At 43.5% G+C, this 15,736-nt stretch overlaps 1 protein-coding gene and 2 long non-coding RNA genes across 3 annotated transcripts; all 3 read left to right on the top strand.

The window, feature by feature from the left end:
* The first annotated feature begins 11,297 nt into the window (after positions 1-11,297).
* LOC146577790 (uncharacterized) lies at positions 11,298-11,734 on the top strand. The gene is made up of 2 exons (XR_014891437.1): positions 11,298-11,471; positions 11,562-11,734. It is a non-coding gene; the product is annotated as an uncharacterized LOC146577790 (long non-coding RNA).
* Positions 11,735-11,743: 9 nt separating this feature from the next.
* On the top strand, positions 11,744-13,805 carry LOC146577789 (uncharacterized). The gene is made up of 2 exons (XM_085268359.1): positions 11,744-12,251; positions 12,321-13,805. Exons 1-2 carry the CDS (start codon positions 11,799-11,801, stop codon positions 13,698-13,700), a joined length of 1,833 nt encoding a protein of 610 aa, XP_085124485.1. The 5' UTR covers positions 11,744-11,798; the 3' UTR covers positions 13,701-13,805.
* Positions 13,806-14,006: 201 nt separating this feature from the next.
* On the top strand, positions 14,007-14,443 carry LOC146577788 (uncharacterized). The gene is made up of 2 exons (XR_014891434.1): positions 14,007-14,180; positions 14,271-14,443. It is a non-coding gene; the product is annotated as an uncharacterized LOC146577788 (long non-coding RNA).
* Positions 14,444-15,736: the final 1,293 nt, after the last annotated feature.

Raw genomic sequence — 15,736 nt, 5'->3', positions numbered from 1 at the left:
ATTATCATTAGCCTCCTCCAGTTGCTCTATGAGCTCTTTAATTGTTTCTTCATGCTGTTTTTTGTCGGCGATCTTCTGTGCATGAAGTTTGGTCACCTTAGACTGGTAATAAGAAGCCCTCTTATTAGCAGCTACCAGTTTCCAGTAAAGCTCGTTCTGGTGGTTTTGGGAAGCTTGTAGTTGATGCCTGAGAGCAGCAATCTCACAACATGAATCATACTGGACTCTGCCATGATGGGGTATAAATCTGGGATTTGGCTGATGTTGCCACGTCCCACCATTTGGCCCAGGGTTTTGTCCACTGGCGTTATTCATGTTTGCCTCTGTCTCCATATTCACGTCGTCCTTTGGTTCTGACATAGGGAGGGATTCAGGGTTTTCCCTTTCAGAGGTTCCTTCAGGGTTTCCTGACACTTCTTCATTTCTCAGGTTGCTTCCATCAGCCACGTTGTTTTGGGCTTCTAGAAGAGCCCGAGCATACGCCCGAGTAATCGGTCGTCTGGGTTCTTCAGCCACTCTTTTCTGTTTTTGCCCCCTTTTTTTCTTGCCTTTCACGACCACTTCTGTTTGAACTTGTGCCAGAGGACGTGTTTCAGGATTTGGTGTTTGGGCTTTTTTGAGGTCATTTTCCAATCTTTGCAAAACTGTTATATTTGGGCTCACGACCACTTCCATCTGTGCTTCTGCCATTTTATATGCGTCTGCTTCAGCGTCTGCTTCTGCGTCTCTGTGTCTTCCTTATCTTGGTTTTAACAAACAGGTTGTTTTGTAGTTCTGCCACCAAAGAGTTGCTACAGTTGACTGAATTTCTCCTTCCAATGACAGAATGTGATGACATCACAAGCTTTGTGCCTTTGATGACATCACAGGCTTTGTGCATTTGATTCTGTGATTGGATAGTTTGAAAATAAAATGTCCACAAATGTACTTTAAAAAAAGTCATTTTATTTTGTAGTATATGTTGAATTAACACTATAAAAGCTACTCGACCAGAATTGCAGTTAAAAATAAAACAAAAGCAAAACACAAGTTTTTATAAATGGTTGTTACAAACAAACCAAAGGAGAAGACGACTGTTTAGTGGAAAAATATTAGACATGCTCTCTCATAATAACTGTGTAATAATGTAAACTAAGACATGTCGAAAACATTGATATTTAGTTAAAGGTATTTATTCAAACGATCCAATGACCAGCATGTTTTAGTGAATGTCTGTAGGCACTGGGAGCTTGGTGGTTGCCTAGGCGACAATATGTCATCTATGTTTTGTTTTTAATTCAGTTTCACTGGTGAAACTAAGAAACAACAGGCTGTAGAGGGACACGTTAACAGAGCTTTACTAACTCTTACTGTCATATCCAGTGTGGACAAATCTGTATAGATTCATATTAATATATTAATCATTCATTTGAATAACCAAGGATGCAAAATAAAAATCACAGGAGAGTTTATGAGACCAGGTCAAGTTCAGAGACACACGTTTAGCAGAGGTGAAGCCTCGAGGACAGCTGGCAGCTACACCCATGTATGACAGCACCCACCTGTCACAAAGAGCAGCCTTTCCATGCCTGACTCTGCATAATTGTCAGCATCCAAGCATTTTCAATGAGTCATCATCCTCAGAAATCATCCTTTGCACAGTTGTTATGAAGAGAAAAATAAACTTTAGAGCTGAAAATCAGATATGAACTGTGATCTGGGAGGGGAAGGGCACCTGCTGCCAGACAATGTTCACCTTGGAAAAAGTCAAAAGTGGTTTATAAATTTTGCCACAGGTCTGTTTGTCAGAGGGAGTTAGGCCATTGCTTCATAATTAAAGACTGATTAAGATGATTCATATTTTCTTAAAGGTTCTTTTTAGACCTCACCTTTTACACCTGCATTGAGTTGCTGCCATGTGATTGGCTGATCAGATATTTGCATTAATGAGTATTTGAACAGATCTACCTAATGAAGTTTTATATTCATGATGAACATGCTTTGATGGTTCATACCTATGAAGTTACAGTATATCTGAAGAGCCTTAAAATATTTTTTTTTTCCATAGTAAACTTCAAAACAGACTTTATTATATGATATAGTTTTAAAAAAGGATAACAATTGACTTCAGCATAATATAAAATAATGTGTTTTCCCGATACCTGATTTTTAGCACTATGTATGCATTGGTCAACTTTCAGATCTATGAAGTTCAGCTCAGTTATCTATGTTTTCATTTTTAGTTTCCATTTGCATTTAGATGCACGGCCGATTCTCTGATGTGTGATCTGTTTCTACCTGTGCTGATGCTAGCAGGACTAAAGCTGATCAAGCAGCAGTAAATATGTGAAGCAAGGCTGAAGGATACACTCATAAAATGAACAGAATCATAAGAATATAACAGCACGAGCACTGCAAATGCAACTAAACCATGTTGACATCAAATGGTATGTTATTTGAAATCTATATGAAATAATGACACATCTATGTTTTCCAATTTATTTTATTTATTAATTTTATTTTTTCCACAGTTGTGTAAATCAGTCTGTCTGTGGACTGCCAGCCAACACATCCACAACACCAACAACTCAGACAGCACAAAGCCTTTTAAGTTGGCGAGGCGTGATAGCAAATGCAGCGCAGGTACATCCATCTGACCTGCAGCAGCATCGCAGACCACGCCCCCCTCCACACCACTCTTTCCTCATAGTTGCTCGCCATCGTTGCTCTCAGAGGGCAGAAGGTCCCGATCGAAGTGCACAGGTAACTCCCCTTCACATTTCACGACAATGATCCTGTTGGTGAGAAGCCTGCCTTCAAACTGGCAGCTGGGTTTCCTGGCTCCCTGATGCTTTAGCTTACATTTAATTATGCGAAACGTTGCGGTACTATACGTCATGCCGCTATTTTCATCGTAGCTCCCATCACCTCTACAAATGGATTTGACCTTTGCTGGAATGCTGAGGATGAATGTGTTGGTTTCCTTACAACTGTTGTCAAGTTTGTAGATATTCCTATTTGATATTTCTGTGTTACACAGCTTTTCAGTCATCTTAGCATCTACATGCTGTCTTCTAAACTTTTCATAAGGTGTTTCTTCAGGTCGGTGCTCGCTTGGTTGACAATTGTTCACTTTGGAAAATCCGGAAGCAAAGAGCAGCACGAGCATCGTGCAGACAAACAGTGTCTTCATCGTCTCCTGGAGAAGAAAACACATGGACATTTTTCCACATTAAGAATTTGGCAGATACATCCTTTTGGATCCTGAAGCTCAGTAAGTCGTCTTTGTGAGCTGCAAACACACACGACAAGAGGACTGATAGACCTTTTTCTTTAAATGAAAGAAGTCGTTTTATTTATAGTTTTCTTTTTTATTTATTTATAATCATATATATTACTTTGTTCTCTGTTTATTTTTTATTTTTCAACTGTTAGGACGATTTCTAAATATCCTGAACAAGCCTGATCTGGACGGCTCCTGGAAGCAGATTCAGGCGTGATGATGTCATTTTCAACTGGAAAAAGAAGCTTTGAAAAGCTGAAGTAGTTTAAGGACACTCTTTCATTAGCACACAGGTTCAATAACACAACAAATAACCTCCAATAAACCTTTTAATAAACTGTCATTGGAGGCTGATGTGTTCTCTCTTGGCTTGTTTTCTTGTTGTGTGCCACACAGAAAATAAATGCATGGTGTCTTAACTCACTGATACGGGGATATCAATGAGCACAGAGTCCAGCCAACGATGGCACAAAGTCAAACCTCCTTCAAGGAAACTGGAGAGTCCAACACTGGCATTGAGGCTACCCCAACAATATCAATATGGTGTAACTTCCTGCTCTAACTCAGGCTCCTTCCCCACAAGAAAGATGATATTTTATGTACTCGAAGTCAGACCTGGAATCTGCGGGTCAGACTTCCTGGGCCCCCGACCCCCGACCTCTGAGATTTTCATGTCTTGTATTTTATAATATTTATCTTTTGTTCTCCTGCCAAAATTGTAAACACTGTCATCATGCCATATTGCACTGTTGTTCGATCAGCTTCATTAAATATACTTTTATATATACTTTTATCCTTTGTTTTGTTATACATCCATGTAAATCCTCATATGAAATTATTACAACCAACTGGTAGTAAAACAAAAATAAAAAGATTGTTCAACATTTTAACTGCAAATGGTCAAAACATTCACTTTATTTGCCAAAAATTATACTTAAAAAGGGGAAAAAGAAGTGTTAATAGTTTATTTGAAAGGTCAAAATATACCAACACATCTTTTTATTTTAAATCTATTTGTTTGTGCATTAATTTTTTTTCTAAAGCCAGATGTGGAAAAACAGGCTGCATCTACATGCAGGTTCTTGTGGTCAGTGGTCATCATATTTGCATTATCTTTCTGAGTCACAAGCAGGGAAGTGTTAAAGTTTCCTAGAAGTGGTGGGCCAGTGATGTAGGTGTGGATGCAAAGGATTATTTGAGGTGGTGCTGATCAGAAGTATAAAAATCAAAGTGTCCAGATCCAAACACACTTTGTTCCTCTGTGACAGAAGTGAACTAGAACTCACAGCAGCATCTGAACTGCAGAAGAGATCTCTGCTCATCTCCGTCTGCATTCCTCTTTTGCTAAGAACTTATTATGTATCATTTAAAATGATTTTCCTTTTAAAGCTGGGCAGCAGGCTCACGTTGAACATCTCCATAAACTGTCATAATTCTGCTGCTACACTAAACACTGCATTCGGTGAGCACACTAAACTTACGTAAGCTGTATATTTGCACGGTGAGAGACCTGTTTTTGCTGATTTGTGTTCAAATACAACAAGATCTTATTTAAACTGACTGTCAGATGTTGCCTATCCAGTTATGTAATGAACCCACTATATACATTAACCACAGACCCTTCACAACATCTTCATCACCTGCTGTTCCAGACAACCAACTTATACCTGAACCACTGCAGGTTAATCATCATCATTAGTAAAGGAAAAAAAAGGTGAGTGTCTTATTATTTTTATTTTGCAGTGTGTCATTGTTACTACAGAGCACACTGAAACATGTGACAGGAAAGAATAACTGAGTGCAGAAAGGCTTTTATATTAAATCGGATTTAAACTTTGTTCTTAATGAACCGGATCTATTATGACCTGGACTTTTATCTATAAAATGGGCTTGTGAAACCCAGAGAAAAACTCTCTCAATATATCTGTAGATATAAATATATATTTATCCAAATCACATCAAGTAAAAAAGGCAAAATGACAAAATAAAAAAAAAGAATAACAAAAAGTATAAATGAAAACACAAAATTTTAAGGCAAAAACAAATATCTTGATGTCTTAATACGATGAATATAAAATATAAAGTAATACAACAAGGTTAAATATCTAAACATTTAATAAACGTACTCCATAAGGAAGTGTGTTCACAAGTGCACAGAACACATTAGGGCACAGGTCAGTGATCGGTTTTACAATTGTATTGTCAGATCGATGGACACTTTCGGATACTTGGATATTCAGGTGATTAGAGGAGCAGAGATGATCAGCTGATCAGGATTTGGTGGTGTGTTGGATCAGGTGGTGGAGAGATACAGGACAGGCCTGACATACACAAACGTATAGTGAAGGTGCAGAGGCTCAGATCTGTGACATCGTCCCAGCTCAGTGTCCATATTTAGATGTAACAGTGCTATAGACTTTACCTGACAACTTGTATGAGTAATGTTTTCATCTCAGGCATGTCAATTTCATTTGTGAATATATTTTTAATACTTGTACAACAGATTTTTTTGAGTGTTAAATAGAAATTATATGCTGAAACTGAAGTGATGGGTCGCACTCTTTAGTTCTGCTCTCGAAACAATGTAGGTGGTCCAGTTAACATATTTACATTTTTTCATTTGCTGTTTCACTTGCAAAATATTTCCAGTGTGACATTTGATCAGGTCTTGTAAACCTTGTCGTTAACCAAGCAGTCACTCCCAGGCTGCTGTGCTGATCACCGGATCTTAACTTCATTGTCACAGTGCACTCAGAACAAAACAGCCATGCAGAGATATGAGTCACAGTGACATTAAAACTGATGAAGACCGTCGTCGTTAGAACCAGCAAACTGAACGAACTAAAAAAGATCATCTAAATTCAACTGGTCTAAAATATCAGGATCTCAGTGTTAAGTCCATATTTTTGAAGTAGAAGCTTTTACTGGTTTTACTTAAGAAAAAGAAATAATAAGGAATTGTTTTGGAATTTGTCCAGGTTAACAGATGAAATCATGTTCAGTGCTTTGTCCTGTCAGTAAACACAGATTCTTTATTTGCACTGAATGGGACAGCATATAATTTCACTGCTTTTGGCGTAATGACAATAAAAGATAGTTTCAAAGTCTGACCTGCAAAGCCCGTCCACCCAGTGTCCTCCTCAGTCATGCTGGTTGCATGATTGCTGTAGAAGTGCTAAACTACTGTGACCTGATTAATTGAACTGAGCTCACACTGCAATAACTAATCAGTGAGGTGGTAGTTTAAGTACTTCATTACCAAAATGTATAAATGAAGTACATCAGAAGATGTTGGGGAAGAAGGACTTCACCGGGTGGGCCTGGACCCCCGAGGCCTGTCCCTGTGCCGACCTCGTCTGAGTCTAATAGATTTATAAGATAGAGCTCATCAAAAGACTAAGATATGAATATAAACATGATATTTGTCAGTTTAATTTAATGTTAAGTTGAACTGGAGTTAACCAGAATCCTTTACTCTTCCAACTCCTCTACTTTGTCTAACAGTTAGCTTAGCTTAGCCTAGCCAAGTTTTCTTTGCAAAATTGCTAATTGCATGGTTTCAAATTGCAGTTTTGATTTTAAGTGGACTAATTGTTCAGACCTGCTCTGGGGCCTGTCTGAAGTATTAAATTGACATATATTTGTCTCAACACCTACGCAGGAGAACTTTTTTGTAAGTGTGAAATGGAAAATAGAAGAAGAAGTAGAGATGTGGGTGTTCCTATTTACATGTTTTTATTTTCTGTTTCTTTAGCCAAACATGTTATTTGATCAGAGCACCTGCCTGTACACCTGCTGTTAAACAAGCAGTTATTTTCAAGCTGCTACACTGATCACAAAGTCAGGACATATGAATGACAGGAAGTGTCCAGTGTCACGTAGCGATATTAATGACAACAATGATGGGTCAAAGCAACATATGAACATTTATTACGATATCCTGATAAATGTAATGCAGCGGGATAACTTCTACAGTTATTATGTTAGTGATGATGCCTCTTTGCTTTTCATTTATTCACAGCTTTGTGGCGTACGATGGAGTGTCAGGGCCACATTAAGATGATAACCTGCCACGGCTGCAGTACCCTCTACAACACGGCTTGTGTCGATGATTTAGTGAAGCAAACTGATCAGCTGTCTCATTGTGTCTTTTGTGTGTTTGGTTTTGTGTTTTCAATGAACTGAAAGCCCTCTTTAATGCACGAGGGTGTGACCATCCACATTCTCTCATCTGTCCAGTGTCAGCCATTCATTTTGTGCAAATGGTCAAGTCTTCCAAGTGTGCGTGCTTTTCCTTCTGAGTGCTTTTCCTTCAGCGTCTGTGTTACTCGCGTCCAGCAGATGGCAGTGTTTCACTGTCTGACGGCTGTCTGAAGCTTCAGCTGGATTATCCGTTTGCTATGTTTGCCATGTTACAGTGGGGAGGTTAAAACTCCTTTTTAACAGGAATATCTAGACATGAGTGATTACTGCAGTGGGGCACTATCTGTGCTATCTATAAGAAATGTTAGCAACAATAAAACTCTGAGGATCAGGGCTCCATTTCACTCCAGTGTTCAGTGGCATTTTAAAAGAGTGAATACCGACGCTGAATGTCTTTGTAAAGCAAAAGCACTTTGTTAGCCTTTACAGAGCAAAGCTATGGATCAATGTGCAGTGAAGAAAAATCGAGGTGGCCAGTCTGTCCTTTCCTAACCAATCACAGAGCTCCTTACATTGCACCATGTGGCTAATTTGCGTTTTACTGATATTGCTGGGCTGCTGTCAATCATTTTGTCTTTATATTACAACAGAGCATTGACCTTTAACCTGTTTAATTCATACTGAGTATTTAAAAAAAATGTATTGTCATAATAAATTCTGCCTCACTGAAACACCATTTTGCATTAGCCTCTATCACCTGACTTGTCACTGATGATATCACTGCATGAGCAGGCGAGCGGTAGCGGCGGGGGGGTGTAGGTGAAGCTCGTGAAGAACAAAATCCTGTACGAGCGGACGCAGTGAGTCCAATAACCAGGGGTAACTGGAAATAAGGTGTTGTAGGTTGGCTTCCACAGTGTAAAGAGACACTTCTCCCTCATGCTCTAACAGCTGGTAAATCAATTTAGAAGCAGAGTCGATAACGGCCTCCTGAAGCTCCCTAGGTGGGGTGACTGCCGCTGGATCCATATCTGGCTGGTCCGTACTGTCACGGCGGGTGAGGAGAGCCGTGTGAAAATAATAAATGAGGATCCAATCGCAGGCAGTAGTGGAGAAGTGAAGGTGGTTTATTGAACACAAAAATAAATATGGACAACAGCAAATGGAGCACGAACTAAACTAGACTGGAAACAACTAAACTACAGAGCACAAACACACGGGTGAGACATGGTGGATACACAGACGGACCAGCAACTACAATGACAGAGGACACGACTTAAATACACAGAGAAACACAGGGGAATTACACACAGGTGGTGGACACAGCTGGGAATAATCACCAAGACGAGACAGAGGTCAAACTGAACACACTCACATGAGACGCAGACCTTCACAATAAAACAGGAACAAGAAACCATCACACTAAGACGCAGACTCGACATAGAGAGAGAGACAGAAAATGACACATGGAACTAAACTAAACCTGCAAAAACATGACAACTCAAAATACTGGGTCAAACTGACCCAGAACCGTGACAGACTTTCTATAATGTTTTGCTTGAGCATGTCCTGCTTTTCTGTAATGTTATTTCTACAGCCTCTTATTTCTAACCTCTTGTGTACCTCTTTTCAACCACTGGGAGGCGCTACAGCTTCATTCCTTTCACACTAAGGCAGCGGTAGGGAACTCCAGGCCTCGAGGGCCGGTGTCCCTGCAGGTTTTAGACGTTCCCTACCCCTGCACTAAGGCCTTTGAAATCTTCATTAACACTGAGCTTGAAATTTCTATCAGTCGAATGCAAAGGAGTCCTGTGGTTGTAGGACAGAGGTAGGGAACGTTAATCTGCCATCATTTAGATTATATGACAACAACCTTCAAATCTGAAGTCTCAGAAATCTGCTTCATGTACAAGTTCCTCCAATAATCAGGGCTAATATCACCAAATTGTACATAAACAGACTTTTACATGTTAAATATTTCTCAAATATGGGGAAAAAAACAATATAAAATACTATATTATTAACAAAATATCTTAAGATACAGCTACAAATTGCTTGAAACATTTGCAATGAAATATATAAAACAGCTTTATTGTCAGTGAGGACAAAGTTATAGTGATGCTGTGCTGGAGTGTTCAAAAGAAGACAGAGACATGAAGTATAAATATTGTATAATATTAAATATAAGAAAGAACAAAGTTATAAAAACATTAATAATTGAAATCTGCAACAATATTCACATAAAGTGTAAAATACAGAGTTAACTGTTTAATAGGTAAAGTTTAGGTCTTGCAGTCGAACAATGATCCCAAACACAGCAGCAAATCTACAGCAGAATAGCTGAAAAGCAAAGTCCAGACCTCAACCTGGGACATTCAGAGAGCTGTGCTTAAATAAATGCCCACAAAGCTCAAAGAACTGAAGCAACGTTGTAATGAAGAGTGGGCCAACATTCCTCCACAACAATATGAGAGACTGATAAAGTCAAGCAGAAAACAATTACCTCACATTTGTGCTGCTAGAAGTGTTTCTAGTTATTCACAGGACTGTAGTTTGAATTTAAAGAAATGTGAAAGTGCACTGAAATTAACATAAAGTTATTGCAATTTTTAAAAAAAATCAAGAAATCTAAGAGGAAGAAGCAATGTAAACCACACAATTGTTTTCCTTATATTCTCCACACGGCAATGCACATAACAGACATAAAATATTTGCATTTATCAATAGAAAATATACAATTTTTCCATAGTCATAGCCAGGCCCGATTACTGCCAAACCTGTGCTGAATCAATCACTTAAACAGGACCTGTCTGACAAAGTAGAGTAGACCAAAAGATCCTCAAAAACTACACATCATGGCGCAATCCAAGGAAATTCAGAAGCGAATAAGAAACAAAGTAATTGAGATCTCTCAGTCTGGAGATGCAACGTCAAGATGAACAGAATCCAGTTTCTGGGATCCTGAAGGAGAATGTCTGGCCATCTGTTCACGACCACAAGCTGAAGTGCACTTGATCCAAAGCACACCAACAAGTCCACCTCTAAGCAGCTTAAGTAAAACAAAAGAAACACTTTGGAATGGCTTAGCCAAAGTTCATACGTGAATCTGATTGAGGTGCTGTGACCTTGGAAAGGTGGTTCATACTCAAAACCCCTCCAGTGTGGCTGAATTACAACAATTTTGCAAAGATGAGTGGGCAGAAATTCTTCCACCACCTCGTAAAGGACTCATTGCCAGTTATCCCAAACGCTTTATTGCAGATGTTTCTACTCAGGGTGGCCCAACCAGTTATTAGGTTTAGGGGGCAATCACTTTTTCCACACAGGGCCATAATAATGGCCGCCTTAATAATAAATGCCTTGATTTAGGAACTACTTTTAATGTTTACTTGTGCTATTTTGCAAAAAATAAAATCTCTGCAAAAACATCAAAACTGCTGACCATCTGACCTCAATATGAAATTATTAATCTTTTGACAAAAAACATTTAGATTTGTAAAAATAAAGAAACCATAGAGGAACAAACAATGTTGTTTGCTACGTTCTAACATGGCAATCTAAATAACAGTAATGCAAACATATATATTTATCAATAAAAACAGATCGCCTTTTCACTGTTACAAAAGTCAAGTACATCAATGTTTGTTCAGCTTTCATAAATGTAAGTTTATAAGTACATAGTACATTTTTTGGTCCAACTTCTTTTAATACATGCAACACATTTCAGAACATTTGGGACAGAGACAACAAAAGTGTCAGGGTCCTGGGACTGAGCAACCCAGGATCCCTGAGCAGTTATGAATTATATTATTATTATTATATGTATTTTGGTGTTGCTGCTGCTCTTCTCCATGCTTGTAGATGTGAGTGTGTGTGTGTGTGTCTGTCTGCGGGTATGCTTGGAGGATGGAGCTCAGCCACCTGCAGGCCTGAGGGGTGTGGCCCTGCGGAAGGACTGGCCACACCCGAAGTCACACACCTGCTGCTGATCAGGCCTCGTCGGGGGAGCTACTTAGGAGAGAGTTGGAGCTCCCACCGACGCGGGATCATTTCCTTGAGACTCCACGTTAGTCGTCCCATTGAATTGAGTTAATGTGTGTAAGTGTATGCCCGCGGTTATTTGTGTCCTGACGGCTGCGTCTATTGTTTCCCGCAGGAGGAGCGTGGAAGGCACGAAGAGCAGCGAGCACCGGGGGGTGCTGACACGGGAGCGGAGAGCACAGAGACACGAACTATTCACGCAGAGACATGACACGGGAGTCTGGGAGAACACGGGGATTTATTGTTGTTTTTGTTCCACTCTGTAAATAAACACACTGTTTATACATAGAGCACCGCGCCTGGGTCCTCCTTTCCCCACATCCCCACGGTCTGCCAGCCAGACCGTGACAGAATGATCCCGCCACTTATGGACCCAGCGGTCTCCGAGGAGAGGCTCAGGAGGGAAGTTATGGATGAAGTGTACCACCTATGTGAGGTGTGGTGGGAGAAGCCAGCGGAAGGTTTGCGTCGCGCCGTGGAGAGGCAGCTGCAGGAGATGCTTTTTAAATTCCCCTGGCTGGTGGACTCCCTTAATGCAGTGGTCCTGGACTTCCTACTTTCCACCCTCCACCTCCACTCTCCTCCTCAGGCTGCCCACCAGCTCGGACAGCTGGTGGATTCACTGCCTGAGACGCCGGCCCCGACGCCGACACGGAAACGACGTTCGCGCCGCCAGCGTTCCTCACCGCAGCTAAATCCACAGACATCTCAACAGCCGGCTGTGGTGAGTCATATGGACAATTCATCGTCACTCACCTCAACTGTTTACTCTGGGGCTATGTTTATACGGTCAGCTGCCCAGCCGGTAGCCAAAGCGCAGCCCGCGGCCCAGCTGGTCGCTGTACCTCAGCCTATCGCCCGGCTAGTGATCCAGCCGTCACCTGCTGAATCATCCCCCGCGACATCTACCTCACCGCTTACCGTTTCATCCTGTTCACCATCCACATCACACGCTCAGCCATCTTCTCCACCAGCAGCAGCCTCCATTCCACTGCCCACTCCAGCGGCCTTGTCCGGAGAGAGCGACCTCACCCGCGTCCAACGCCTGATGGACTGGGTAACTCACACCACCAACGCAAGGGCAGGAGTGGTGGGGTTAAACGCCATCGAGGCAATCCTGGAGGGAAACCCCTACCTCGGCCAGCTCAAGGGAGTTTCCGCCTGCCTTTGCACCCTGCGTAAAGCCCGGGGGGTAGTGCAAGCTCGGGAAACCTCAGACTTCGTCCAGCTGCAGCAGGAGCTCAGTATGCCCGAGCAGGAGCTCAGCGAGCCTGAGGAGCCCGCACCGTCAGCTGAGGAGCTCAGCGAGCCGGAGGAGCTCAGCATGCCCGAGCAGGACCTCAGCGAGCCGGAGGAGCTCAGCATGCCCGAGCAGGAGCTCAGCGAGCCTGAGGAGCCCGCACCGCCAGCTGAGGAGCTCAGCGAGCAGGAGGAGCTCGGCATGCCCGAGCAGGAGCTCAGTGAGCCGGAGGAGCCCGCATCGCCAGCTGTGGAGCTCAGCATGCCCGAGCAGGAGCTCAGCGAGCCGGAGGAGCCCGCACCGCCAGCTGAGGAGCTCAGCGAGCCGGAGGAGCTCAGCATGCCCGAGCAGGAGCTCAGCGAGCCGGAGGAGCCCGCACCGCCAGCTGAGGAGCTCAGCGAGCCGGAGGAGCTCGGCATGCCCGAGCAGGAGCTCAGTGAGCCGGAGGAGCCCGCATCGCCAGCTGTGGAGCTCAGCATGCCCGAGCAGGAGCTCGGCGAGCCGGAGGAGGAGCTCTCGCTGCCGGCCGAGGAGGAGCTCTCGCTGCCGGCCGAGGAGGTCAGCGGACCGGAGGGACCTCCACGTCTAGCGCGGCCTCCTCGCCGTCCATGTCCGGTGCGTCCACGTCAGCGATCGGCGCGTCATGGACCTGTTGCCACGCCTCGCTGTTGCTCACCGGAGCAGCGACGTTGCCATCGGATCCGTGGCAGGCCGCCGGAGGGGCAGCGCCGCCGCCACCGGACCCGTGGCAGGCCACCAGAACCGTTCTGCCGCCACCGGACCCGTGGCTGGCCGCCGGAGGAGCAGCGCCGCCGCCACCGGACCCGTGGCAGGCCCCCTGAACTGTTTTGCTGCTGCCGCCGGACCCGGGGCCGTCCGCCGGAGCTGCTACGTCGCCGCCGTTGGGCTCGAGGTAGGCCCCCTGAACTCTCTTGTTGTGTTGATGGGCCGCCTGTGACTGTTTGTGGCGTCTTTTCGTTTTCTTTTTGCACCGCTGCGGGATGCGCGGTCTGACTCTGAGACTGTGGACTGGGTCGGTTTGTTGTTTTGTTGTTTTTGCTTGTTTTGGTTCTGGCCCTCCGTCCTGGTTCCCCCAGCCGCCCGCCCTGGGTTGGTTGTGCTGTTTTTTGTTTTGGTTTTGGGGTCGTCGGGAGCCGACCCTTAGGGGGGTGTACTGTCAGGGTCCTGGGACTGAGCAACCCAGGATCCCTGAGCAGTTATGAATTATATTATTATTATTATATGTATTTTGGTGTTGCTGCTGCTCTTCTCCATGCTTGTAGGTGTGTGTGTGTGTGTGTGTGTGTGTGTCTGTCTGCGGGTATGCTTGGAGGATGGAGCTCAGCCACCTGCAGGCCTGAGGGGTGTGGCCCTGCGGAAGGACTGGCCACACCCGAAGTCACACACCTGCTGCTGATCAGGCCTCGTCGGGGGAGCTACTTAGGAGAGAGTTGGAGCTCCCACCGACGCGGGATCATTTCCTTGAGACTCCACGTTAGTCGTCCCATTGAATTGAGTTAATGTGTGTAAGTGTATGCCCGCGGTTATTTGTGTCCTGACGGCTGCGTCTATTGTTTCCTGCAGGAGGAGCGTGGAAGGCACGAAGAGCAGCGAGCACCGGGGGGTGCTGACACGGGAGCGGAGAGCACAGAGACACGAACTATTCACGCAGAGACACGACACGGGAGTCTGGGAGAATACGGGGATTTATTGTTGTTTTTGTTCCACTCTGTAAATAAACACACTGTTTATACATAGAGCACCGCGCCTAGGTCCTCCTTTCCCCACATCCCCACGGTCTGCCAGCCAGACCGTGACAAAAAGACTGGAAATACTTCGTAAAAATCTGGTGAAACACTTTAAAGCCAGTGGGATTAAATGGGAAACATAAAATTTAATACTAGACAAAGACCGATTGAATCATGAAGCAAAGAATTAATAACTAAATCACAAGTAGAAAATGTTATGCAGATATTATTGGATAGATTTTGGTGTAGAAAAAAATGACAAGAAATGAAAAATGAAAGTTATCTGGTCTTTTTCTTTAAAGAGTAGCCTACTGCAGAGCAGCAACACTGACAAAGACCATCATCACCAATACTGCAGCTAATACAATTGTGGCGAGACGAGGTTGGGATATAAAGTAAATACTCTTCAGTTTTAAAGAACGACAACGCCACCCTGGGAATTTCACCCAGAGAATACTGGAAATGACACTAAATCACCAAAAAGGCACTTAGGTTCGCTATACTCAATCCAGAGACGAGGTTCAATAATAAACAAATTGACAATTTATTGGTAATTATTTAAAACACCGAATAAAAACATAATCATAAATATTCAAATACAAATATGCTTAAAAAGGTATTCAGAGCTGAGGCTTACCAGTGGAGGGGCAGGGATGCCACACACACAACTAAAGAAAGAAAACACACCAAAACACAAGTGCAACACACTATCACACACTCACACTAATAAACTAGACAAGGCAGGTGTGTACACTCAAGGGATCCCACCACCAAGGCACCCTAGTCTCCTCCACGTCGGCACTCCGCATCTGAATAAAAGAAACAAAGAAAATGTTAATATATTACAACAAACTAATGTGTAGCACCGGGGGATAACCCAACTGCAGGACCACACTGGTGATCCACAGCTAGAAAAAGGGCCTCCCACCAGTGGTGTAACAGAGAATCCAAACTACAAATCAAAAAGCAATAAAACAACATACAATCTGAATAAAACTCTAAAATCTGGAGCAAACGGAATCGCCGTACTGCTCCAACTTGCCGTCCACGCGACGATAAGTTAACAGTCAATCAATATGCACGCCAGCTGACTCCGATAACCGGCATGCATATGGCCGTTGTCCACGCCGACGTCCACTGTAAAAGCTGACAGCAGCAGGGAAAGAATTCTCACAACGGGAACAGACGGTAAAAGCACAGCAAGGCAAAACAGCAGCACTTCAGTTCGCGTAGCTTGGCGCAAAACTAAGGCCCACACTTCCAAGTAAGCCGGGTCACAGAACGTAAGCAGAATAGCTCAGA

Source organism: Mchenga conophoros, linkage group LG3 (genome assembly GCF_057382185.1).
Source record: "Mchenga conophoros isolate Kocher_MC1m ecotype Shallow Benthic linkage group LG3, M_conophoros_male_GT1.1, whole genome shotgun sequence".
Lineage (NCBI taxonomy): Eukaryota > Metazoa > Chordata > Actinopteri > Cichliformes > Cichlidae > Mchenga > Mchenga conophoros.
This window is presented reverse-complemented; position numbering and strand designations above follow the sequence as displayed.